General features: G+C 36.4%; 1 protein-coding gene across 7 annotated transcripts in view; it reads left to right on the top strand.

The window, feature by feature from the left end:
• The window catches only part of Arhgef9 (Cdc42 guanine nucleotide exchange factor 9), a 349,964-nt gene that overhangs the window by 267,243 nt on the left and 54,787 nt on the right, over nt 1–27,934 (top strand). For all 7 annotated transcript variants that reach the window (XM_077107717.1, XM_077107718.1, XM_077107722.1 and 4 more), the window contains 2 exons: nt 8,105–8,296; nt 17,799–17,978. In XM_077107717.1, the coding sequence (XP_076963832.1) occupies nt 8,105–8,296; nt 17,799–17,978 (372 nt within the window). The remainder of the gene's footprint in view (nt 1–8,104; nt 8,297–17,798; nt 17,979–27,934) is intronic.

Raw genomic sequence — 27,934 nt, forward strand, 5'->3', positions numbered from 1 at the left:
CAACCATCACCTCTATCTTGTTATAGAGCTTCTCTTTTATAACCCAAAAAAGAAATTCCATAACCATTATCAGTCATTCTCCATTACTCCATTTTCCCATCTACTGGATCCCTTAATGCTTTGCATATGGTTGGAAGGTGAGGATTGTTAGGGAAGGGATGTGCTTTAGTAGGAATTGAGGTCAGGAAGAAGCAATGACTCAAGTGGCTTTGAGAGAATAACACAGCTGGGTAGGGAATACTGAGGCTTAAAAAATGCCAGGTAGAGTTGCTGAGGAACCCTCAAAAGGATCAAACCATATTTGGGTCACTTGTAGAGTTGTGCAGATCAGATAGTGAGTGAGACCTTGTGAACTTATCTATGCTAATAGATACATAGCCAAAACAAGATCCCCTAGGTTATTATTATTCCCTGAGCTGGCACCATCTTCCCCTAGAACAATAAAGCAACATCTAACAAAAATTGCCTTCTCTATTCTGAGAAGGGCTTGAGAGAGTACTTTTTATAATTGCTCTCATAATTTTACCAAACTCTCATACTCCAAATGCCACCTCCTTCAGAGCCAAGTTTTAAATCCTCCTCCCTGCAAAAGTGACTCTTACTTTGCCAGTTGATATATTTGGCCCATGACCAAACTTCCTAAGGTAACAGCTCAAGGTCTAACTCCAAAGCCAGTGCTTTTCCAGGTCACCATCCTGAAGTGTTTTCTGTTTTGTTTTGTTTTGTTTCTTTTCTGAATGTCAAATAATTGCAAGCTTTCTGGGAGATGAGTAACTCAGGTCACCTTGATTTTCAGCATCCTCCCTTATTGTGACTTTCATCATGAAATCAGGGAGAGTGGGGCTTTGTACTTCTATATCTAGATAACTGAAATAGAAGCCTTCATTTTCTTTTAACTCAAACAGAAAGAAAATCAAAGGAATGTAGAAGAAATGAACTTCTAAAGGTCCTGTCAGAGTATTCCTTTGGTGACTACTAATAAACATATTCTATCAAGGTTCTAAGCAGGATAGGCCCATGAAAACCAACAAAAGGGCTTAGGGGTAGAGTGGAATATAGTTCATCTTAGAGTCATCTAGTTTTCTTCACTGGAGGGAAAAAAAAAGAAAAACTGTCATTTGTAAATGTTTTCCGTGTACCTTAATTCACCCCAGTTCATTTTGATCTCTTACTTAAGAAGCCTTGTCATGGGAAGGTGATATAAACATCCCCATTCCAGGCTACATAAGTCTCTCTTTGATTGTGGGGTAGGGGCATGCTTAGAGTCTGCTTGTAAAGGAGGTGACATTTGGAGTGTGTGAAATTTGGGGAAATTATGAGAACAATTACAAAAGTACTTCCTAAAACCATTGTGTCAGGGAAAATAATGCCCCTAGAGAGGGCAGTTATTCTTAGATGTTGATGATATCAACCTAAGGATAATGACAAGAAGAACTAATGGTTCTGTGTCAGGAACTATTTAATGTGCATTACCTTATGTAATTCTCATAACAACCCACAAAGTAGGGTAATATTATTCTTTTTCATAGAAGAGGAACCTGAGGATCAGAGAAATTAAGTAAATTTTTAAAAATATATAATTTTTTAGTTGTAGTTGGACACAATACCTTTATTTTATTTATTTATTTTTTATGTGCTGCTGAGGATCAAACCTAGCACCTCACACATGCTAGATGAGCGCTTTACTACTGAGCCACAACCCTAGCCCTTAAGTAAATTTTTCTGTGTTACACAGCAAGGCAGTTGTAGAGTTAAAAATATTTGGCCGGGTGCGGTGGTGACTCATTGCTATAATCCCAGCAGCTCGGGAAGCTGAGGCAGGAGGAGTGCAAGTTCAAAGCCAGCCTCAGCAAAAGTGAAGCACTGAGAATCTCATTGAGACCCTGTCTCTAAATAAAATACAATATAGGTCTGGAGATGTGGCTCAGTAGTTGAATGACCCTCATTTCAATGCCTGGTAACCCCCACAAAAATTAATAATATTGCACCTAGGATCCCAAGTCAGTACCACTTACCTCTGTCACAGATTGTCTCTTCTAATTTTGGAGGTCTGGAGGTCTTGCTTCAGTCCTGAATGCTATCTATTTACTGTGAGGCATCTCCTTCTCTGGCCTTGGGTTTCTCATCTGGGAAGTTGGGATAATAAGCCTGGCTTTACCTACTTTGCAGGAATGTTTTAAAGTACAGGTAAGAAAGTTTGTGGAAAGGGGCTGTTCTTGGACAAAGTTTTCAGGGAAGCCAGGGACAAAAGAATGATAGAAATGAGTGGGGAAGGCCTTCTTGGAGTCGGGGTAGTGTTCACACATTAGAAGAACGCAAGGATATAGAGGTTGGAATAAACAACATGTGTTGGAATAAATGGAAAATGTAGCCTGGTTGAGGTCATGGGTGTGTGTTGGGATACACTGTTGATAGAAAGCCATGAATGCAAAGATAGGATATTCACATGGGTTTCCCCCCCACCATTTCCCTCCCTTTTTTTCTGTTATATAATGAAAAATTTCATCTCTGTGCTTGAAGCTCATTCTTCTCATTGTATCTCTGCTGGAAAGAGAGAACAATTTTTAGTAGCCTTCTTATGATGATCTTTCATGTAATTAGTGACAGTTATTAAATCTCTTTCCCTTGAGGGGCTGAGGAATGGCTTTGTGCTTGACTGTACACACCATGCTTATTGTCTTTGTGCCAGGCAGGAATGCTAAATTCTTCCTGGCATACATTTTCTGGGATCTCTAAGCATTCCTTATCCTCCTATAAACTGGGATTGGAGCTCTAAAACAGATCGGTGTGTATATGTATGTATGAATGAAAGCTGTGCCTTCAGCTAACCAGGTTCTTTCAGCCACATCTACTTTTACATCCAAACTTTGCTGATGATTTACTGTGTTAGCAGAGAAAGGCATTTTGGTGACCTTTGTTATAGGAGAATCCATGTTCCCTCTAATTCCATTCTCTTGCCTGTGTTTTGCCCTTTTGCAGTGTTTGCTAAGATGTTAGGCTGGTGCTTTCATTTGAACAGAAGCAGAGCTGAGGGCTCTGTTTATGATTAGAATTATCAAAAAAGGAAAGAGCTACCTTAGGAGACAGTAATCTTCTCATCACTGATTGTGTTTAAGCCATTGGGTTGGGCAGATATTGGCAGGGGATGTTGTTGAGGGAGTTTATGTATTGATTGGGGGACAAAGGTTGGTTTAGACTAGCTGACCTCTATTCTCCTTTGTAACTCTTATTTTCCAGCTCTGAGATTCTGTTGTTTAATGTGACTGGCAGTAACACCTCACTTTCTTGGAGGATAGCTCACTTATCACTCCTCTGGCTGGTTAGATGGGGCCTCCAAAAATATTGAAGTGAGATTTAGACAATATTGCTTATCCATTCTCTTCTTGGAAACATCACATTACTGGAGCCAGGGATAGACTAGCTTTCTAAGACACTCTAAAAGTCTTTATTGAACTTATGAGGGAGCTACCAGATGGATATTTTGACACCTCTCTTTTTAGAACTACCAATTCGTTTTGAGGGAGGGGCTACTAAAGATGTTGTATATACCCAAGGCTAAGTGAACATCAGTTTATCATGTGGAACTGTGGCATGTCTACTGTAGTAGAAATGTAGGTAAGTAATTTCTTGGATTTTGTTTTTTGCATACAAAATCCATAACCTGGCTTTCCTCAGGAAAAAAAAATAAAACTATAGGAAGGAAGGGGAGTTGTCCAAGGGAAATTTTTATTTTTTCTGGACTATTTTAATTTTATATGTATATGCTTATAGATTTATATGCCATAAAATCTAACATTTAAAAATTTACCATTTAGTGGGTTGTAGTATTCTTGCAAAGTTGTGCAGCTATCACAATTGCCTAATTCCAAAATAGTTTTATTTACTTTTTTTTGTTACTTATTTTTATTTTATTTTATTTTTTTTATTGGTTGTTCAAAACATTACAAAGCTCTTGACATATCATATTTCATACATTAGATTCAAGTGGGTTATGAACTCCCATTTTTACCCCAAATACAGATTGCAGAATCACATCGGTTACACATCCACAATTTTACATAATGCCCTATTAGTAACTGTTGTATTCTGCTACCTTTCCTATCCTCTACTATCCCCCCTCCCCTCCCCTCCCATCTTCTCTCTCTACCCCATCTACTGTAATTCATTTCTCTCCTTGTTTATTTTCCCATTTCCCTCACAACCTCTTATATGTAATTTTGTATAGCAATGAGGGTCTCCCTCTATTTCCATGCAATTTCCCTTTTCTCTCCCTTTTCCTCCCACCTCATGTCTCTGTTTAATGTTAATCTTTTCTTCCTGCTCTTCCTCCCTGCTCTGTTCTTAGTTGCTCTCATTATATCAAAGAAGACATTTGGTATTTGTTTTTTAGGGATTGGCTAGCTTCACTAAGCATAATCTGCTCTAGTGCCATCCATTTCCCTGCAAATTCCGTGATTTTGTCATTTTTTAGTGCTGCGTAATACTCCATGGTGTATAAATGCCACATTTTTTTTATCCATTCATCTATTGAAGGGCATCTGGGTTGGTTCCACAGTCTAGCTATTGTGAATTGTGCTGCTATGAACATCAATGTGGCAGTATTTTGATCTATAAACATTATGTTAAAACTTTAATGAATCTTGCCACATGATGAGAAGAAATATATTTTGTTTTTTAAACTCTAGGTCTTATTTATTTATTTTTATTTTTTATTGGGACATAATATTTCTATTTCTTCAATGGAGCACATTATGTTAATTCAGTACATGTATACAATGTAATAATCAAATCAGAGCAATAAGTATGGGCATCTCTTCAAATAATATTCATTTTTATGTGTTATGAATTTTATACTCTTCTATTCATTTTGAAATATATCATATTGTTTTAACCTAAAGATACCATACTATGCTAAAGAAGAACCAGAAGTAATGGGATACAATGTCACACACACACACACACACACACACACACACACACACACACACACACTTAATTGTTTCACTACCGTGCATTCCTTCACAGAATTATTCATCATTTTTTGTGAGAACATTTCAAATCTACCCTCAGTAATTTCCACTAAATATTAGTATTAATTATAGTCAACATACTTTATAAAAGGTATCTAATATTATTATTTTTGGTGCCAGGGATTGAACTCAGGAGTGCTTAACCAATGAGCCACTTCCAAGACCTTTTTTTATATTTTATTTAGTGACAGAGTCTTGCTGAGTTACTTAGGTCCTCACTAAGTTGCTGAGGCTGTCTTTGAACTCAAAATCATTCTTCTTTCAGCCCCCCGAGCTGCTGGGATTACAGGCATGTAACCTCATGCCCAGCTCCAATATTCTCAACTAACTTGAACTTTGTGCCCTTTGTATGAAATTTCCCTATTCCCCCTCAACTAAGCCCCTGGAAACTACTAATATGCTTTCTGTCTTTATGTATTTGTGTATTCTGGACATTCCCTATAAATGGAATCATATATTACTATGGCCTTTTTTGTCTAGCTTCTTTTTCCTTAGCATAATGTTTCAGAGGTTTATCCACATTATAACATGTTAGTTTTTCATTCCTTCATATTGCGAATAATGTTCTTTCATATAGAGAAACCACATTTGTTTTACCCATTTATCAATTCATAAACATTTGGGCTATTTACACTTTTTATGAATAACGCCGTGAATATTCAAGTACAACTTTCTGTGTGAGCCTGTGTTTTTAGTTCTCTTGAGTATATACACTAGGAGTGTAATTGCTAGATCATATGGTAACTATATGTTTAACTCATCAAGGAACTGCCAAAATGTTTTTGCAGTTACTATACCATATTTTATGCCTACCAACAGTGCATGAGGATTCCAGCTTTTCTGTATCCTCCTCAACACATTATTGGCCTTTTTGTTTAATCATTATTATAGTCATCCTAGTGTGAGGTGATTTTGATTTGCCTTTTTCTGATGGCTAATGATATTGTCTTTTTATGTATTTATTGGCCATTTGTATATCTTCATTGGTGAAATATCTACTGAAATGCTTTGATGTTTTTAAAGTGGATTAAAGACAACCCACATAGTGGGAAAATATTTGCGTATCATATCTGATAAGGATCTAGTATGTAGAATATATGGAACTCATCAGACATATATAAATAATTTCTTCCATTATATGAGTTGTCTTTTTACTTTCTTAGTTTTTTGGGAGGAGTTTAACTGGGGATTGATCCCAGGAGTGTTTTACTAATGACCTACATACCTAGCCCTTTTTTATTTTTTTTTAATTTTTAATTTTGAGATAGAGTTTTACTAAGTTGTTGAGGGTCTCATTAAATTGCTGATGCTGGCCTCAAACTTGAGATCCTCTTCTCTCAGCTTCCCCAGTCACTAGGATTGGTTTTCACCACTGCACACAGCTGCTTTTCTTCTTTCTTAATGGTATCATTTGTAGCACATTGATGAAAAAATTAATGAAGTTCAATTTATTTTCACTTGATTGCTTATGCTTTAATAGTGTCATATCTAAGAAACTATTACCTAAATCTGAAGTCCTAAAGATTTTCCTCAATTTTCTTTGTTAACTTTAGATTCAGGCCTTTCAACAGATTTAGCGAATTTTGTACATAGTATGAGGTAGGGGTTCAAATTTATTTTTTTTGCATGTGGGATACCCATTTTTTTTTCAGTAGCACTTGTTGAAAATACTCTACTTTCCTTTTTTAATCATCTTGGCCATTTTGACAAAAATCAATCCAGTAAAAATGTGCGGTCTATCACAATCTGTTGGGGGGAAGGAGAAGGGAAGGTTCACCAGGTTGGACAGGGCAGAGTTAGGGGAAGGGAAAAAGTATGGGAATAGGAAAGACAGTAGAATGAATTGGACATATATGAATACATGACCAGTGTAACTCCACATCATGTACAGAATAGAAATTATACTCCGTGTATGTATGATATATCAAAACAGTTTCTACTGTCATGTATAACTAAAAAGAACAAATAAAAAAATGTGGGGTTTATTTCTGGAGTCTTAATTCTATTACATTGATATTTATGTCTATTCTTATGCCAGCACCACATTCCTCAGTTATTGTAGATATGTAGTAAGTTTTGAAAGCTAGAAGGATGAACTCTCCAACTTTATTCTTTTTCAAAATTGTTTTATTCTGGATCTCTTGAATTTTAAGGTCAGTTTGTTAATTCTAATAATTCTCACCCCACATTGGCCCAAACCCTTTCCATCTTTCTTCATGCCCCCCTTAAGAGTTAGAGGCACAAATTTGCTGGAATAGTGGTTAAGTGGGTAGGCTGTAGAATCAAATTGTCTGGCTTTTATCCCAGCTTTTCTGCTTCCTGTGTGACTTCAAACTCATGCCTTAATTTCTTTTAGCCACAGTTTCCTCTTCTGTGAAATGGGAGTAACAATGGTACTACTTAGCAAGACTGAATATAAGTTTACTGAAAGTTCTTAGCATAGTTCCTGTTGTATATTAAGTGCTTAATCAGTGACTGTTATTATCAAGGTCCCTGGGAAATATTATGCCATCCCCATCATGATCTTGAAGGGTTAGAAATATTTGCATGTCCCAGGAATTTTACAGTTAAAATTTTATTATTATTTGTACACCCTGTGATGGAAGTCATACCAAAAGTCCTCTTTGTGAGACACCCACTTCAGCATCTAACTTTGATGGTCACACTCATAGGCACTTAAATGCTGTGTTTTGACAATAATCCAGCTGTGGCACTTAAGATGTATAGTTTAATTTTTTTCTTTTATTTGATCCTGCTGGGTTATCTAAATGTGCTTCAGCATAAACAAGTTCTTCTTGCCACCATTTCCCACTCTTCTGAGTCCTTCTTGGCCAAGAAGCTACTCAGAGATCATTTATTCATGCCCATATCTTCCATTTCACAGATAGGTCACCAGAGACCTAGAGAGGATTTGAATCATGCTCAGGGCCAGGTCTGACATTCTCTTTGCCAGGGACCTTTGATTGAAGGCTCTCTGAATTCCTAAAAGTTTTAATTTGTCCTTTTTCTACTTGACTGAAAGTCTTCAAAGAAGAGAGGTTAATAAATTATTATTTTTCTGCTTGCTTCTACAGCTCTGGGTGAACCAGGAGGATGGGGTGGAGGAAGGGCCCAGTGATGTGCAGAATGGCCACCTGGACCCCAACTCAGACTGCCTCTGTCTGGGCCGGCCCCTACAGAACCGGGACCAGATGCGGGCCAATGTCATCAATGAGATCATGAGTACTGAGCGTCACTACATCAAGCACCTCAAGGATATTTGTGAGGTAGTCATGGTGTTACATGTGGGGGCCCACAAGGTGGGATGGAGGGCTCTTTCATAAAGAACTGACAATCCTCATGGGCCTGCCTGTGATGGTCCCAAGATGTTAGAAAGGGCAAATGAATTGGCCTGCCAGATTCTATTTAGTGGGATCAACAGCTTTTCAGTGGGGTAAAAACAACCTGTGAAACTGCTCCCTTAAGATTCTTGATTTTGGTTTCTCTCCTTTTCTCATTATTATTCATGCATCCATATTCACTTTCTCTCCTTCCCCTCCCCTTCTCTCTCTTTGTTCCCTTTTACATTTTCCCCCATGTCTGTCTCCTTCCTTAGCTTGAATCTCTACCTGTTTTAGTCAGCTGTTTTTTTCTATTGTGACTAAAGGATCAGACCAAGACAATTATAGAGAAGGAAAAGTTTATTTAAAGGCTCATGGTTTCAAAGATCTTAGTCCATAGAAGGCCTTCTCCATTCCTCAGGGTTCTAGGTGAGGCAGGACATCATGATGGAAGAGTGTGGAAGAGGGCAGCAGCTCACATCATAGTGATCAGGAAGCAAAGAGAGGTCTCCACTTACTAGATACAAAAAATTTATATATATATATAATTATATAATAATATATATATCTCCTAAAGCCACACAAGCCACGCCCTACCATTTCAGTTACCACTCATTTACTCCCTAACAGGGGATTAACTCACTGATTGGGTTAAGACTCTCAAAACAAAGCTGGGTTCAGTATTGCACACCTGTAATCCTAGTGGCTCCAGAGGCAGAGACTGGAGGATCACGAGTTCAAAGCCAGCCTCAGCAAAAGCGAGGTTTACAACTTAGTGAGACTCTCTCTCTAAATAAAATACAAAATAGGGCTGGGGATGTGGCTCAGTGGTTGAGTGCCCCTGAGTTCAATCCCCGGTAACTGCCCCCCACCACCACCAAAAAAAGACATTCACAACACAATCATTTCTTCTCTGAACATTTTTATATTATTTCACACATGTGCATCCAAACCATAACACTACCCTTACCCTCTTTGTTTTGGATCCAGCTTCTGCTCTCATGTAGGGCCTATCCTTACTCATTAAATCAAAACACATGTTCCTCCAAGCTAGTAATTGGAATTCTAGAATGTGCACCAGAGTCCCCAGGAGAGATTGTTAAGCATGCAGATCCTAGCATCCTCACTCTTGGAACCTAAGTTGTCAATTTTATGGTTGGATTAAGGCTTAAGCATCTCTAAGTATAAAGGGTGAGGCTGATGCTACTGGTCCTCCTCCCTCACTTGGAGAACATTTATTGGTTTGAGCAGAAAAGAATTTGGGGAAAGTAATCCATAAAAGATGAAGGCTAGAAGGACAAACTTCAGTTCCTTCAGTATGTCACTTTGATACATTACCTAACCCCATCCCTTCTGTATCTTCCTCTCCTAAGGTGAGAGCTTTTCTGCTCATATTCTTTTGAGCTCAGTAGAGGCAAGCTGACATTGTCAAAGGGCATTTTACTAAACAGTTATGAGAAATGGAAAAAAAATTATGTGCTGGGCATCAGATCCAGGACATATCCCATACCAGGCAATCACTTCACCACTGAGCTGTAGTCTCAACTCTGTAGTAATATGTTTTTGAAAAAGAACTAAACACACACAATGATAGCTTTCCACTTGATGCAGGGAAAATTCTTCTTTAGGTCTTTTTGTCTCCTTCTAGAAGAGAGATCAAATCCTACTTTCTATCTCCCAACCTTGGGACCATTTTGAGGTCAGTAGTACTACAACATTTTTCATCATTCTTGTTTTTCTAGATCAGTGCTACATACTGGGTAAAGTATTCTGCATTCCCTCTCCAGTATATTATCTATTAGCCAACCATTTTTGACAATTGAACATTTTAGATGTGGCTAGTGTGACAGAGAAATATAATTTTCAATTTTATTTAAATGTAATTTACTTAAATTTAATCACATACTACTGATGGCAACCATATTGGACAGGGCTCTTCTGAGAAGACCAAGGCCAAGGACTGTGGGTCTTAACTTTCTTTACCTATGGGCTTTAACTTTCTTTACCTCAACATTTTCTTACCCCTTTTTGGAAGATTAAAGGCTATCTTCCCCCTTTTCATGAGGCAGTATGGTAAGGGAGAAAGAACAAGGACTCCGGGGACAGGGAGTGCTGGCTTTTACATCCTTAGTTATTAATTATCCCTGTGTTCTTAAAGATGACCCATTAACTTTTCAGATCTTCAGTTTCCTCCTCTCTCACTCAGAGTCTTTGCACTGTATTGTCCTCTGCCTTGAATATTCCTCCTCCAGATATCTACATGGCTGCCTTCCCTGTCTTCTTCAAGGTTTTACTCAAGTAATACATTTTTGTAGAAACTTGCCTGACAATTATATCTATAAACTTGTATTGCCTTTCTCCCTTTCCTTTTTAATTTTTCTCAATTATACTATGGCTGATATATATTTTACTTATATATTTTGCTTATTGTCCATCTCCCACCATTATGTAAATTCTGTTGAGGTGCAGGGGTTTTCATCTCATGATTTATGATGCATTGCCCCTAATCAATGCCTGGAGCATAGTAGATGCTTCATAAGTATTGCTTAAAACAAGAATTAAATATAATTTTTCACATATATATACTACCATGTCAAAATATATTTACATTATATGCCATTTATTTTTCAAACAGAGCAAAAGTTGTTATTCCTATTTTTGGAATCAACAGATTGAGTGTCTAGGAAGCAGAATATTTTCTTAAGAGTTTCCAGGTAATGGCCCCGTGGGAGTCTTTTAGTCTTAGAGGATCATCTGTTTCCAACTCCCAAATATCTAGGCCGCTTCTTACAGAACACATAATGGAAGTATTCATCTTCCCATATGGAGTGCTATAACCTTGCTTTGAGGATTTGCCCAATATAGCCAACCTAATTAGGAGCTTTTGTTGATCTCTTGAAAACTTTCCCTTTGTCCCTTAATGTAGCTACAGATGTCAAAGACAGTTGGAGAAAGCTGCGCCTAGTTGAGCCAGAGACAGTATTTTTGCCCTGGATTGTGTCACCTCTAAACTGAATTCTGTGAGGAACAAATGATCTATCAAAAAGAATACCAGACTGAGAATTTTTGACACCCATTTAAGGTTCCATTTGGGTCACTGATTGGTTAGGAAGGCTCAGGAGAGTCTTTTTCACCCTGGACCTTGTACTCATCTCTAAAATGAGTAGGTTGGAGTTGCTGTTTAAGTGATTATTGGCTCTTACTTTTTGTGATTCTGTAAGATGTAGATATGCCATCACTAGAGAAAGTTGTAGTATTACAGGATTCTTCTGAATTTTCTACTTTCTTCTTGGTACCCATGGAGGCACATTTTACTCAATATGACATGATTTTCTTTTTCTGTGGGTCAATAAGAGCTTAAATAATTCTCACTCTTGTATTTGTTGGAGGGAAAATGAGAGACACTATATTCAGTATAGAAAAAAGACACTATTAGAGAATCTTTCCTCTCTCTATATATGTATGTATATCTATCTATCTATATTATATACACACTGCTGGTAGCAGAAATTGCTTTATAAACATTTAAGGTACAAAATTTCATTTTATAAATGAGTAAGTTGGAAATAAATGATTTTTAATGAAAGTTATTCAGTAAAGTCAATAAAAGGTCATTTTGAATGAGCCAAGTTCTGCTCTAAGACCATATTCTTATTTCTAAATCCAGACAGTAGTATATGAGACCTTCAATTTAACTCTAAATCACCGTGACTAATGATTGATTATATTGTCTCTTGTAATCTCAGAACTCATTTAACAATCAGGGAAACTGAGGCACAGGGAAACCAGGACTAAAGATGCCTTATAAAGCTGTCAGCTGTCTTGTCTGACTCTTTGGGGGAAGATGAGCTCTTTCAAGTCATTCTGTATCTGTGAAATAAATTCTGTCTTAAAATGCATGCACAGGAGCTAGTTCGGCTTTCCTGAGACATTTCATTTCGAGGATTTCTGGGGTTTTTTAAAATATTTTTTTTAGTTGTAGATGGTCACAATATATTTATTTATTTATTTATTTTATGTAGTGCTGAGGATTGAGCCCAATGTCTCACATGTGCAAGGCAGTGCTCTACCACTGAGCTACAGCCCCAGCCCCAGAATCTATCTCTTTATTGAAGTGACCTTTCACTTCCTGTATTTTCTCTCTGATTTTACTCCTTATACTGTCTTTTACTTCGCAGATCAGTTTATGTACATTATAAACTCCTTGTCTTATATTTCTTCCACTGTGGTATCAGTGGGTTCTGTTATTGGAGTGTCTTGGTTTGCTTGGAGTGATTTGTTCCCTTGCTTTTTCATGTTGTTTGTGTGTCTACCCATCAACAGTCTGCATCTAAGGCAGTAGATTTTCTGCCCTGTGGACATAGAGAGTCCTAGAAGGTTTCCAGTATCTCACATTTTCGGGATCTTGGGAACCAGGCCTGCTCCCTAGGAATATTCAGCACCTACACAGAAAATCCAACCTCTAAACATGGAAAAGAAGCCTAGAGCAACTTTCCAGAATACCTATATTAATATCTCATATCCTTCACTATGAAGTAATTCTTCCTTAAGTCTAATCAATTTTATCATGCTATAGTTTCATTTCCGCTTGATATGTTCGAACCCGAGATTTCAAATTTATTAGCTATTTGGATTTTCTTGTTAATTTGACTATCCCAGTATTTCCCAATTGTTCCTATATTTTGGCATATATAGAAAAAGATCACACATTGTGTAGAATGTAATATTTCGATAGCATACTTTGGTAAAAAGGTGAGGCTGCCAGTTAGCCTAAAGTGACCAGCTCAGGGTTTTTTGCCTACATTAAGCCCTACCCTATATAAACCCCCCTGGACATTCTAAGCACTGTTCCTATCTTTTTCCCATATTCCTATAATATCTCATATCTTTCTTGCTGATTTACAGGAGTACCTTGAATATGCCAGATGTTATGTTTTGTCATTTTTCCCTGTTGAAGATATCTTCTTCCTTGCTAGGCATGGTGGTATCACCTATAATCCCAGTAAGGGAGACTGAGGCAGGAGGATTAAGCTTTCGAGGATAGCCTCAGCAATTTAGTGTGGTCCTAAGCAACTTAGTGAGACCCTGTCTCAAAATAAAGGATAAAAAAGACTGGGGATATGAATAGGTGCCTATGGGGCTCAATCCCCAGTACCAAAAAAAAAAAAAAATTCTTCCTGTTACCTCCTTTTTTTAAAAAAATGGTTTTATTTCATTTAAAGAAAAAGTTCCTATCCCAAAAAGGAGGAAAAAAGAAAGCCATCAATTTGAATATCCTCCTTTTAAGTTATGTTTTGCCATCATTAGCATGGGAAGAGTTAGTCATTTTGCATTTATTCAACAAATACTTACAGAGCACAATTATATGCCAGGTATTATGTTAAACTCTAAGGAAACAGCTGTGAATAAGATAACTATGGTTATTATCACTCTATTTTCTTAAATTCATACTCAAGAGGATATTTGTTGGTTCGTTGATCTCACATCAGTCTTCAGACTTCCAGGCCAAATAAAACAAAATCAAAACCAAAAAAAGAAAGAAACAAACAAAACCCCACAAAACCAAGAAAATGAGACCTGAAAGGAGCCAATGAAATAATTTTTGATATCTTCAACTTGAAGACACTAAGGTATAGACTTCCATAAAGATTTTCTCATATCATGGGTGATCCGGAGGCTCTTTGATCCATCTTACTTCTCAGCAGTCTTTGGAATCTTCCCTGCAAATCTTAGGTATGGTTTATATTCCATGTCAAAGCACTATTTCTGGATCAACACACTGGATTTAGAATTCTACATTAGCCCTTGTGGGTTTAAGAACAAAGTGAAATGGATGAGCAACATTCCTTGGCTGTTACCATAGCAATGCCTGTGCTGATTCATGCCAATTGTGACTGATTTGATAACACCCACATAATTCTTAACTACTCTGTGGTCTTCCTTCTATTATATGCCCATATTACCCCCCCAGAACACAAGTGAGGCTCAGTAAACAGCAACTCTTGAATTAGTTCATTCCTAATTCTATAGCACCTATTTACTCTTGCCATTGAGACAGGGGTCAGAGAGAGTGTTTGAAACATGCCTGAAAGTAAAAGTTATGGACCCCTTCTTTTCCCTCTCTCACCTGTCATAGGTCTTCAGAGGACCCCTGAGTCATTTAAAAGACAAATATACTTGATTCCTTCCACCATTTTTAATGGTGTTGCTTTTCAGGTCCCTCTAGATCCTGCTTATTCCCTTCTGACTGTGCACTGTTTTCTTGATGCTTCTCTGAAAAGGGACTGGAGAGAAGGGTCCCACAGAATAGATTGGAACTGTCCTGCAGTGGTGTGACTACCTTCCGTTACCTTTCTCATTTTTGCCTCTCAATCTAATTTTTTTCTTTTCAATAACTTAAAATGATATTAAGTTTTGGGTTTTTTGGCAGTCACTTTTCATGGCCAGTTCATCTTAAACTTACATACCTTCAAAAATGAGTGAATGAGAAGCAACAGATACTGATAGGTCCCTAAACCAAATCTCTGTTCATTACTGCTGTGGAAATTTTGATAGTCATCAGGCCAAACAAAGGAAGGGGATAAAAAAATAAAGGTAAGAATCCAGTGAACTGTTCCCAGAAGCCAAGACATTTGGATGATATAGAGGTTGAAGTTAACCTTTTGGGGTGCTCCAAATACTCACATATTCTTATCCTATCCTTTATTCCTTGATAAATGTAGTTTCTAAAAATTGTTTGTAAACCTTTCAGCAAGTCACTTGTTTTAAACACCCTTGTGCTGGAGGAAATTTTTATAAGGCATTCATTTAATCCTTCCCTCTTCATTGATAATATTGCATTCAAGGAAGCCTTCTTATAGCTGTATTTTCCTTATACTCTCTGGAAAAGACTTTTTTCTCACGTTTAATCATGAAGACAATTTAAAAAAAGCATTACAGGAAGTTTAAAAATAGTACCAAAATCAGTCATACCCACAAAATAGAACAAAATTTTGCTTTTGCATAATCCTTCCAACACTTTCAAATATGTACATGTACATATATATTTGAACTGTTCTAATCATAGGGATCTAACATTTATGTTCTACTTTTTAACATGATGCCATAAACATTCTTTCATGTTTCTACACAGTCTTCATAATAATTTTAATAGTTATGTCATATTCCATCCAGCTACATGTAACATATTTACAATCTAGCATTAAGAACAACAATTGATAAAACACTCCAGGTTCCCACCATCCCGTGGACAGTCATATTTTTCCTAATATGCATCTTTAATCCCAGCAAACATAATCTAATAGAAAATAATTTCCCTAATAATGTCAATGAATGGCATATTTGGAGAATTTAGGAAACTGAACTGATGTTTTCTCCCACCCTCTCTTCCAGAGATCACTTTCTTCCTTTATATTTCTGTTATATGAAATACAACATTGAATTCTAGCATTCTCGCTGCATTTTGGGGATTTTATGATGTTTGGTTCCTTCCTTATGAATGACTTCCCAGGGAACAAAGGAGCTGTCTAGGCTGGACTCAGTGCAATCACTTATGATTACCAACTGCTTACCAAGAAGTGATATGCTAAATCTGAGAAATTTATACTAAAAATTTACTAAATATGCCAAAATTTTGTGTTTATCAAAAACCCAAAATTTAAAGGGGTATTAGCATTTTAATTTGCTCAAACTGAAAGTTTGTTTTTCATCCTTGGCCCTATCTTATGGAGAAAAATGGGAGCAGAGTTGAGGAAGCTTCTGTCCCTCAGCTTAATGTTGTTACATTATGCCCACTGCTCTCCAAAATCCATTGTGGCTAAGACACTATCAAAGGTGGTAGGGTGACACAAAATACATACACACACAGGCAGACACACAGACCAACCCAGACAGATTAAGCCCTAGAAGTTACATATTAAGCAAGAAGGGGCTACAGTTTATTGATTCTCTGTTAGTCAAGGAAATCTTTCTAGGAAAGCAGAATTTTGGGAGATTGTTTAGTAAAGAGAGTGGAGCCAGAAAAGTATTATAGGAATTATAGAGCTTCTTCTTTCTGGTCAAGCACTGGATATGAAAGGATGCAGGAAATCTTGAGCATGCCAGTCTATGAGGTAGAAGACTTCAGTTAAATAGATGTCAAAACAGGCACAGATTATTAATTTGAAAACTTGAAGTATACTTACAAATTAATGGATGAATTTGGTGGATGAGAAGAGAAATAGAAATGAGATTTTGAAACTGGTGGGTAAAGGAATTGACACCAGGGATGAGAATCGTCCTGGAGTACTCTTAAATGACCTCATTGGCAGCTGTGTTAAAGGAGACAAAGTAAGGATGGAGGCAGGGTAAATATGGTAAATCAGAAACTAAATACACTCCATTCATTAGGGCCTCAGTACATAATGAAGGTGTTCAGAAAATTACTTTTAGTTTTTAGATGAAAGCAGTTGAGCATAATTCATTCTCACCTAGAACATTTTTATTTACTAATAATTTCTAATAAGGACATGATCATCAGTTAAAGAATCCACACAAGTAGGTTTAGAATGGAAGACCCAATTTCAGCTGTGTTTTTAAAATACCTTTATTTATGTGTTTGTTTGTTTATTTGTTTATTTATGTGGTGCTGAGGATCAAACCCAGCACCTCACATGTGTTAGGCAAGTGCTCTATCGCTGAGCCACAACCCCAGCCCCTCAGCTGTGTTTTTTTTTGTTTTGTTTTGTTTTTTTAATTTCCCTGACTTATACTGTGCCCCAGATCTCATTATATTGCCTCGGTGTTCATTTACCAAATCAAGATTCCTTTCATCCCTTCTCTTTTCGTCATGATTATCTGTATTAATTCATGTGTTTATTCATCAATGTGCCCTAACATTTACCCTCTTAGAAATACCATGCCCAGGCACTCATGGGCTTTTGGGCTGAGCTCATCCAAATAATCTCTTCAGGCCAGCTACCTTAGATAGTTGAGATATTCACCTTAAAAATGGTTAGTTTGGTATATTAACATTCCCTTATTGGAAATTTTCCTCCTTGCCCTCCATTGCCAGATTATTCTCAATATTATTAAGACATTTGGGTTTGTCTTATAAGGAATAAAACTTAAGAGATGTGAATGGATCCAGCTAAACCAATAGCTACTAAGATAAGTTTGTGCAAAAACACCTTCTGGAAAGGGGCCCTTTGATGTTGGGGTCCCAATCATAAAGAATGGTGGGGAAAACCCTGCACTCTGGTGTCTTTATGCTCTGAAGACTTTTGCGGAAATCACTTACTAATGAAGTATCCTTCCTTCTCTAAACTTCAATTTCCTTATATGAAAATTGGAAATGACTATTCTCTGTCTACTTCATGGAGCTGAAATGACGCTCTCAAGTGTTTGGGAAGCAATGAAGCCTTCTGAGAGTAGTGGACATCTTCATTTTGGAGTTTTCCTTTGTCTTCAGGGCTACCTGAAGCAGTGCCGGAAGAGAAGGGACATGTTCAGCGATGAACAACTAAAGGTAATCTTTGGGAACATTGAAGACATCTACAGGTTTCAGATGGGCTTTGTGAGAGACCTGGAGAAACAGTACAACAATGATGACCCCCACCTCAGTGAGATAGGACCCTGCTTCCTAGAGCATGTAAGTATCTTATCCCTTTGGGGAAGTGTTTTGTTGGTTTGTTTATGGTGCTGGGGATTGAACTCAGGGCCTTGTACATGCAAGGCAAGCACTCTAAGTGCTTCTAATAACTGAGCTATATCTCGACCCCGGGGAGGTTTTTGAAATACCATTAGGAAGCAATAGAAGGAGCATGTCTGGTTCTACTCATCTGCTTTATCCTGTAGTGAGGGACAAGTTCCTCTCTAGCCCAGCTTTTGATTCCTGGTCTTTAAAAAGGATATGAGGGTTTAAGAAGGTACTATGGTTTGGCCTAGGATTCTCTTTCTTTTCAATTCCACTCTCCTTTCCTTGTACTTCAAGATAGTTATAAGTAGGATTTTTCTTTAGCTTCTATTTTGTTTTCTTGTTGGGTTCAGTTTCCATGAGAGTCAGTATTTTGGGAGGAACTCAACATATTCATTACATGGTAAATCCAGGATTTGGGAAATAAAGGGGGCCAGAGTTAGCAAGAGAGTAGGGCTCTGAAAGGCATTTAGGTGAGAGCACTAGAGTAGTAGAATCAACAAGTGCAAGAAAAGGTGCTATGGGCCTAAAGGAAGGAACAGTAGGAAATAGGACATTGAGGATTTGATATCTATGCCTATGATAATGGTCTTGGTAATTCTATTCAAGTACCCTGTTCTCTTGGGGCTTTATTTGCCTCCTGTAGAGTATGGGGATGTTTCTGTATGTAACCTTTGTGGTTCTCTAACATGGTTTGGATCTCATTCACAGATAATCTGGTTGTTTTGACAGCCCTTCTTTCAATTTTTATAAAATATTTACTTTTAAAGAAGAAAAGCACACATATGATGCAAAATTCAAATGACACAAAGTGTGCCATTACAAATAAGTCTTTTGTAAAATAAAACAGATGAGGAGTAGTAGAGAACTCCTAGATTCAATCCCCAACACCAACACCACCAACAACAAAGCTTTATAGATATTGATTCATTTGATGTTTTCTTCTTGAATTAATTCAGTAAGGTTTTATTGAGCAACTGCTATTTATAAAATCAAAGGTACACATACTGGTAATACATATATGACCAAGACATGAGCCTCATGGAGATGACTTTTAAACAGTAGGAGTGTATTTTCATTTCTTAAAGGAGGATTCATAATGTCTAAAATAAAATATGGCAAAATGTTAAGTTTTATTCAAGAAGAATTATGGAGATTCAATGTCTACCATCTTGAAAGTTTCCATTAAAGATATCCATATTTATTAACTTGAATCATTTAACATCACTTTAAAATAGAGGGTATATAATGGGAATAGGACAATGCCCAACACTTAGTACTTAACAACAGAGAGGCATTCCTGAGAGGATTTTAAAAGTAGAGTGAATTTAGTTCAAGGATGTTATAAACAATCAATAATGATAATAAAAGCAATGCATTGCTCAAAAAAAAAAAAAACAAATAAGTCTTTTGGAAACTTTCTTACCTTGCTTATGGGGATGTGCATTGAGGTGGTCCCTAAGATCACACTCATGTTCAGTGATTTGCCAGGGGGATTCACAGGACTTAGCATATAGTTTATTCAATGCTATGTTTATTATACTGAATGGATTCAAAGAAAAATCACCAAAAGGAAAAGATACAGGGGACTAAGTCCAGCTGAAACCATACACAAGATTCTAGGAGTCCTCCCCCAGTGGAGTCAGGTAAGATGCACTTAAATCCCTTAGTAATGAGTTGTGACAACATGTGAAATGTCTGTCAGGGAAATTTATTAGACACTTCATATCCAAATTTTTTCTCATTTATTGGTCATACAGGCACTCTCTGCCTAGCATATACTAAATTTCAGACTCTCAGAACGAAAGCACTTATTCAACATAAACCACAATGTTTGAACAGGCACAGTGAGATTTTTTTTAACTAGGGATTGAAATCAGGGAACTCTTCCACTGAGCTACAACCCCAGCCTATTTTATTTTATTTTTTATTTTGAGACAGGGTTTTACTAAGTTATCTCAGCTTTCCTATATCTAGCAGCTTGGATCATAGGTGTATATAACTGTGTCCAGGTAGTAAACTATGTTTATCATAGAGCAGGGAACCCTCTTGAAATCCAAGTTCCAAGATGCTAGTCCAGGGCAAAACTTTCAACTGGGTCTCTCTAAGAATAGTATCCTAAGGTCTTATATATAACTCTATTCTACATGGTATATAAACTTGTTTAGCCATTCCTGAAAGAACCTGAGTAGTATTTATAAAAGTTGAGCATGTCTATGACCTAGTGGCTCTATTTCTTTTTTTAAAATTTAATTTTATTGATTTTGTTTTTTAAATACATGACAGCGGAATGCATTACAATTCTTATTACACATATAGAGCACAATTTTTCATATCTCTATTTGTATATAAAGTATGTTCACCTAGTGGTTCTATTCCTAAATTATATCCCAGAGAAGTTCTTACAGAGCTCCAGAGCCAACATGTACAAGGCCATTGATTGCATGGCAGTGTTGTATATGGTGGCATACAGTTAGAAGCAACTTACAAATTTATCCCTAGAATGAGGGATAAGAAACATGAGGATGTTGATTTTGTAGTATTGTGTAGCAAGAAACAGAGTAGATATAATTACGTTATAGCAACATATAGATACCACAATCATCCTATAGAGTGAAGAAAGTAGAATACAGAACAGTGGTTCTCAATTTGGGGCTGCCCTGTGCATAAGGTATTTTAACAGCATTTATGGACTCTACCCACTAGATTCCAGTAGCACCTGGACATCTCTGTTGTGACAACCAAAAAATCTCTAGGTACTGTCAAATTGCCAAATGACTCCTGAAGGATTAAAAAAATGCTGATCTACAGAAATAATTGTATGCTTTTACCTTTAAATCTATTAATGTTGTGAATTTGAATTCAACAATTTTCACGTTAAAAGAATGTTTTTTTTATATTGTTGTCTTCATAATAATGGTATGTTAGCCCTTTTTATGTGTTATTTTACCTTCTAAAGTTAGATTTTTATTAGTTCTAGGATATTATTTTTGCCAACAATATTTAGGAATGATTAACATACAATAAGATTTGCCAGTTTGCAGTAAATATTTCAATGAATTTAAACTATTTTATATAGTTGTGTAACTACCATTATAATCAAGACATAGAGTATTTCTTTTACATACTGGGAATTGAATCCTGGGGCAATTTATTACTGAACCACTTCCCCAGCCCTTTTTATTTTTTATTCTTCTTATTTTTTTAAATTTTTAGATAGGGTTTCAGTAGGTTGCCAAGGCTGGCATTCAACATCATCCTTCCTCAGCCTCCTGAATTTCTGAGATTATAGGCATGAATTTTTATTAATCCATAAAAGTTATCTTTGCCAGACATGGTGGCACATACTTGTATGCCCAGCTATTGGGGAGGCTGAGGCAGAAGGACCACAAGATCAAAGCCAGCCTGCACAACTTAGTGAGATCCTGTCTCAAAATCAAAATAAATAAATCAGAAATTTAAAGGGACGGACATGTAGCTCAGTGCTAGAGCTCTCCTGGGTTCAAGCCCCAGTACTGGAAAATAAAAGCATTTTCTTATCTTCCCTTTGCAGTCAATCTGTGCTTCCACCCCTGACCCTGGTAAACAATGTTCTGCTTTTTCTTATTATAATTTTTTCTTTGTAGACTGTCATATAAATTAAACCATATAGTTGGATATTTGTGTATGGCATTTTTCACTTAATATAATGTCTTTATTACATATGCCTTATATATGCCTGTTGTTGCATGTGTCAATAGTTGTGTCTTATAACTATTCACATGTTAATGGACATCTGGGTTCCCAGTTTTGAGCTGTTTTGAATAAAGTTGAAATGACTATTTCAGTACAAGATTTTTATGAGAACCTACATCGCTGATTTTTGGGAGGTAATTGGCTAGGGTTAGAATTGCTGGGTCATATGGTAGGTGTTTCCTTAACTTTTATAAGATAATGACAGTTTTCCAAATGACAGTTTTGGAAAATTTTTATATTACTACTAATATGAGTTTCAGTTGCTCTACATAGTTATCAACACATGATATCATCAGTAATGTTTCTTTTAGCCATTTTAATAGATATATAGTTATATCTCACTCTGGTTTTAATTTGTATCTTCTAATGAATAATGATGTTGAACATTTTTATGTGTTTATTTGCCATCTGTATAAAATTTTCAGTTAAGTGTATGTTTATGTCTTTTGCCCATTTTTAAATAGGTTGTTTCCTCATTGCTTAGTTTGGAGAGATCTTTATGTATTCTTTTTATAAGTCCTTTGAGAGATATGTTTTTTGCAAGATTTTATCCAAGTCTGTGATATAGCCTTCCATTTTTTCTTTCTTTCTTATTTTATTTGCAGTACTGAGGACTGAACCCTGAAAAATTTTTAGCATTGAATCATATCTCCAACCCTTTGTATTTATTTCGTTTATTTTGGGACACAATCTAAGTTGCCTAAGTTGGCTTCAAACTTGAATTCTCCTGCCTCAGCCTCCCCAGTACTGAGATTATAGGCATGCACCACTGTACAAGACTTAGCTTTTCATTTTTTCAACAGTGTCTTTGAAAACCATAGGCTTTTAATTTTATGGAAATCTAATTATTCATTTTTCTTTCTATACCCTGGAAAGCACACATTATCTCTTCACTTTTTTGGCAATATTCATTCTAAAAAATGTGACGTGATATTTCATTGTGGTTTTGATTGGCCTTTTCCTGATGATGTTGAATTCTTTTCATGTACCTGTACTGGAACTTGAACCCAGGGGTGTTTAAGCACTAAGTGACATCCCTAGCCCTTTTTATATTTTATTTTGAGACAGGGTCTCACTAAGTTGCTTAGGTGCTCACTAAGTTACTGAGGCTGGCTTTGTACTTCTGATCCTCCTATTTCAGCCTCCCAATATGCTGGGATTACAGATCTCACCACAACACCCAGCTTCTGTTGACTATTTTTTACCTTCTTCTGAGAAAAGAGATTCAAATTCATTGCCAATATTTTTAAAATATTTTTTGTTGTAGTTGGACATAATATCTTTAAATTATTTATTTTTTTTAATGTGGTGCTGAGGATCAAACTCAGTGCCTTGCACATGCTAAGCAAGTGCTCTACCATTGAGCCACAAACTTAGCCCTCCATTGCCAATATTTAATCAGGGTTTATTTTGTTTTTTGTTTTTGCTATTGAGTTATGTGAGTTACTTATATATTTTGGATATTGAACTCTCCCATCAGATATATATTTGCAAATATTTTTTGCTAATATGTAGGCTACCTATCCATTTTGTTGATTGTTTCTTTTGTTTTATGGAAGATTTTTAGCTTGATATAGTCCCACTTGTTTGTTTTTGCTTCTGTTACTTGTGCTTTTGTTCATCATATCAAAAAATTAATTAACAATATAAAGGAGCTTTTACTCTATATTCTAGCAGTTTTATGGTTTTAGACCTTGTATTTAGTTCTCTTATATACAGTTTGAGTTGATTTTTGTGTATGGTATTAGATAAGGTCTAATTTCATTCTTTTGCATGTGGATATACAGTTTCTTGAATATTTATTGAAGACGCTAGCCTTTCTTCATTGTGTCTTTTTGATGCTATTGTCAAAATTAGTTTACTGTTTGCTTCAGTTTGTTTCTGGGCCTTCCATTATGTTCCATTGGTCTAGGTATCTGGTTTTATGCCAGTGTCATACTGTTTTGATTTGTATAGTTTTATAATATACTTTGAAATCAAGGGATGTGATGTCTCCAAGTTTGTTTTTCTTTTTTAAAAATTCTAATTAGTTATACATGATAGCAGAATGCATTTTGGTTCATTGTACACAAATGGAGCACAACTTTTTATTTCTCTGGTAGTATAGAATGTAGAGTTGCACCATTTGTGTAGTGATACATGTACCTAGGTTAATGATGTCTATCTCATCCCACCAACTTTCTTAGCCCCCATGTACCCCAGTCCTCTCCCTCCCATTTGCCCAAAGTTCCTCCATTCTTCCCATGCTCCAATTTTGTTTTTTCTTCTCAAGTTTGCTTTTGGGCCTTATTGTGGTTCCATATGAATTTTACCATTGTGTCTATTTCCATGAAATAGACACAATGTTCCAGGAAATTTTTGTTGCGAGATTTTATAGCAACATGATGTTGAACTTTTCAGTTTTTTAAACTCCTATTGAGATTATCATTTTTTAAATCATTCTTTCTATTAATGTGATATATCATATGAATTGATTGAATATGTTAAACCAAACTGATCCCAGATATAAATCCCACTTAGACATGATGTAAAATCTTTTTGATAAGTTATTAAATCTGGTTTGTTAGCATTCTGTTGGGATTTTTTTTTTCATTCATATTCATTAGTGATACTTTCCTGTGTTCTATTCTTATGTTTCTTTTTCTATGTTTGGTGTCAGGGTAATGCCAGAGTTACAAGATGAGTTTGGAAATATTCTTTCTATTTCTAATTTTCTTGGAAAGTATAAGAGGGATTAATGTTAATTAATTGAATAAATTATAGAATTCTGCCTTGAAGCCATCTGGTCCTGGGAACCTCTTTTGTTTTGGTACTGGGGATTGAACCCAGGGGTGCTTTACCACTAAACTATATCCCCGGTCCTTTTTATTTTGAGACAGGGTTTCACTAAGTTGTTGAGGCTGGCCTCTAACTTGTAATCCTCCTGCCTCAGACTCCCAAGTCACTGGATTTACAGGCATACACCACTATACCCAGCCCTGGGCTCCTCTTCACTGGGAAATTTTTAATTACTATTCAATGCCTGTCTTGGTGTTCAGTTAAGGCTTTATGTTTCTTCTTGAGACAATCATGGTAGATTCTGCATTCCTAGGAATTCATCCATTTCTTTTTTCTTTCAAATTTTTCTAGTTGTAGATGGACAAAATATCTTTATTTATTTATTTTTATGTGGTGCCAAGGATCGAGCCAAGTGCCTCACACGTGTGGGGCAGCACTCTACCACTGAGCTGCAGCCCCAGCCCCTGATCCATTTCCTTTAGGATAGCCAGATAGTGGTCCCTTCTGATCCTTTTCATTTTTAAGTCATTTTTGTAATGTTTCCACTTTCATTTCTGATTTTATTTCTGTCTTTTCTTTTTTTTTTAGTTAGTTTAGCTAAAGGCTTTCTGGTTTTCCCCCAAAATTAAAGTTTAGAGTTTTTCTATTCTTTCTTTGGTTTATATCTGCTCTGATCTTTATTATTTTCTTCTTGTTACTAACATTGGTTTTAGTTTGTTCATTTACTAGTACCTTGATATGTAATGTTAGGTTGTTTCCTTTACATCTTTTTTCTATTTAATATAGGAATTTGTTGCTATAAACTTACATATTAGAAGTGTGTGTGTGTGTGTGTGTGTGTGTGTGTGTGTGTGTTGCGCATGTGATGCTGGGGTCTGAACCTGGGGGCTCAGATATACTAGGCAAGTGCTCTGCTCCTGAGCTCTACTACAGCCCTTAAAATTGCTTTTGCTCCATATTGTGCTTCCATTTTCATTTTTCTCAAGATGTTTTAAAATTTTCCTTTTCTTCTTTGACCCATTCATTATTCAATAGCACATTGTTTAATTTTCGTGTATCTTAGTCCATTTTATATTGCAATTGCAGAGTACTACAGACAGGATAATGTATTTAAAAATTAATTTATTTCTTACATTTCTGGTGGCTAGGAAATCCAAAAGCATGCTATTGACCTCAGGTGAGGGCCTTCTTGCTGCATCATCATAACTTGATGAAAGAACAAGTGAATATATACAAAAGAAAAACTGAACTAAACTCATCCTTTTATTAGGAGCCCACTCCCAAAATAACTAACCAACTCCTGCTATAATAGCATTGAGATGTTAGTTATGGTGGAGCCCCGTCATGACCTAATCAACTATTAAAAACCTTACCTCTTAATACTCTTACAGGGACAAATTTCATGAGATTAGGTTATACAGTCAAATCATAGCATTTTGCCTCCCAAAACTTGTATCCTCATGTACAAAACTTTCTTCTTTGGCAATAGTTTCAATATTTTAATACATCCTAGCATCAAATCTAAAGTCCAAAGTCTAGAGTATCATCTAATTCAGATATGAGTGAAAATCAAGGCATAATTTATTCTGAGGCAAATTCATTCCAGCTGTGAACCAGTAAAATCAAAGCAATTTATTTACTTCCAAAATAGTGGACCAGGCATAAGACAGACATTCCCACTTGAAAAAGTCAAAATAGGAAACAAGATAAAGACAACATCCCAAATGAATAATAAAAAAAGAACAGAGCTAACAATATTAAGTCTTAAGACTCAAGAATAGCATTCTACTTCCTGTGCTGCCTTCAGGACACACTGGGAAGTTGTACCCCCCAAAATCAGGGAGCTCCACTTCTATGGGATTACCCAATGCTTCAATTCACTCAGAAGTCTCATGCTTGCATTTCTCCAAGTCTCACATTGTACACTGGTAGTTCTATAGTTCTGGGAATGGGAGGTAACCCCACATCCGTGATTCCATGAGTCATTGCCCTAGTGGGAGTTCTCTTCTTTGGTACTGCCCATGTGACAAGTATCTGCCCGAGACCCAAGGAAGTGCACAATATCCTTTTAAATCTAGGTAAGGGAAACTATATCCTTATGGCTCTTGAATTCTGCAAATCTATAGGCTTAATATCACAAGGACACCTCCAATAATTGTTGCTTAGAACTTCTGGAGCAGCACGTGCAATGAGCCCAAATCATTCTCTAATCAGGAATTCACTTCTCCTATTAAGTAAGTCACTCTACAGCATTAATCTGTTCTTGAGGGTAAAGCCCTCATGACATAATCACCTCTTAAAAAGGCTACAATTGCAATTAAATTTCCATGTGAATTTTGGAGGAGACATCCAAAAACCATAGGACCATGCATTTAAGAATCTTCCAGAAATATGGTGATAGCAAGTCCTCAAGACTTGCTTCTATGTGATATGCTTTTCTTTTGCTGCTTTTAGAATTCTCTACCTTTGATTTTTGACAGTTTATTTATAATTTGTCTTGGTGAACTCTTCTTCAGGCTGAATTTGACTAGAGATCTCCAAACTTCCTGCACCTAAATGTTTATATTTTCCCCCAGGTTTGGGAAGTTTTCACATTATTTATTTAAATAACATTTCTTTCTCTTTCTGTGTCTTCTTCGTTTGGGATGCCTGAATTTTACAGATGTTTCCTTTCTTTTTAAAAAATATTTATTTCTTAGTTATAGGGGGATACAATGTCTTTATTTTTACTTTATGTGGTGCTGAGGATCAAACCAGTGCCTTACGCATGCTAGGCAAGCACTCTACCTCTGAGCCACAACCCCAGCCCAATGTTTGCTTTCTTGATGTCACATTAGATCCTCTACACTTCCCCCTCTCCTTTCTTTCACATTTATTTTTCTACTATGGGTGATTTCAAATGATCTGTATTGATTTCACTTATTCTTTTATCTTATTTTTATTTTTTCTTCTTTTTTTTCTTTCTTAACATCTCTAATTCTTTGTGGTCAGTTGTGTTTCTTTGGTGGTATTGTATTTCCATGATTCTTCCAGATCTTTGTAGTTTTGTGAAAGTGACTGCAAATTTTAAGAAATATTCACCTCCTCTAGGTTTTATAGACTAGTGTAGATAAGGAAAGACCTTCCTCTGTTATTGATAATGGGGGTATGCATACTGTACAGTGTGGCAACAAGTGTTGTGTCTTAAAGTACTTTTTCTAGGAGTATGCAGTGATTCCATATCTGGGAAGAAAGATGTCTTGTTGGTTAGGCAGCTGAGATCTGGTATGTTAGCAACTGCAAAAGGTGTAGAAGGTCAACAGTACTGTGAAAATTGTTGAAGACTTCATATACCTATATGTTCAGAGACTGGATGAATACCAAAGCTAGAAATGTGTACACCTATATTGAAGAGGCCA

Source organism: Callospermophilus lateralis, chromosome X (assembly GCF_048772815.1).
Source record: "Callospermophilus lateralis isolate mCalLat2 chromosome X, mCalLat2.hap1, whole genome shotgun sequence".
NCBI lineage: Eukaryota > Metazoa > Chordata > Mammalia > Rodentia > Sciuridae > Callospermophilus > Callospermophilus lateralis.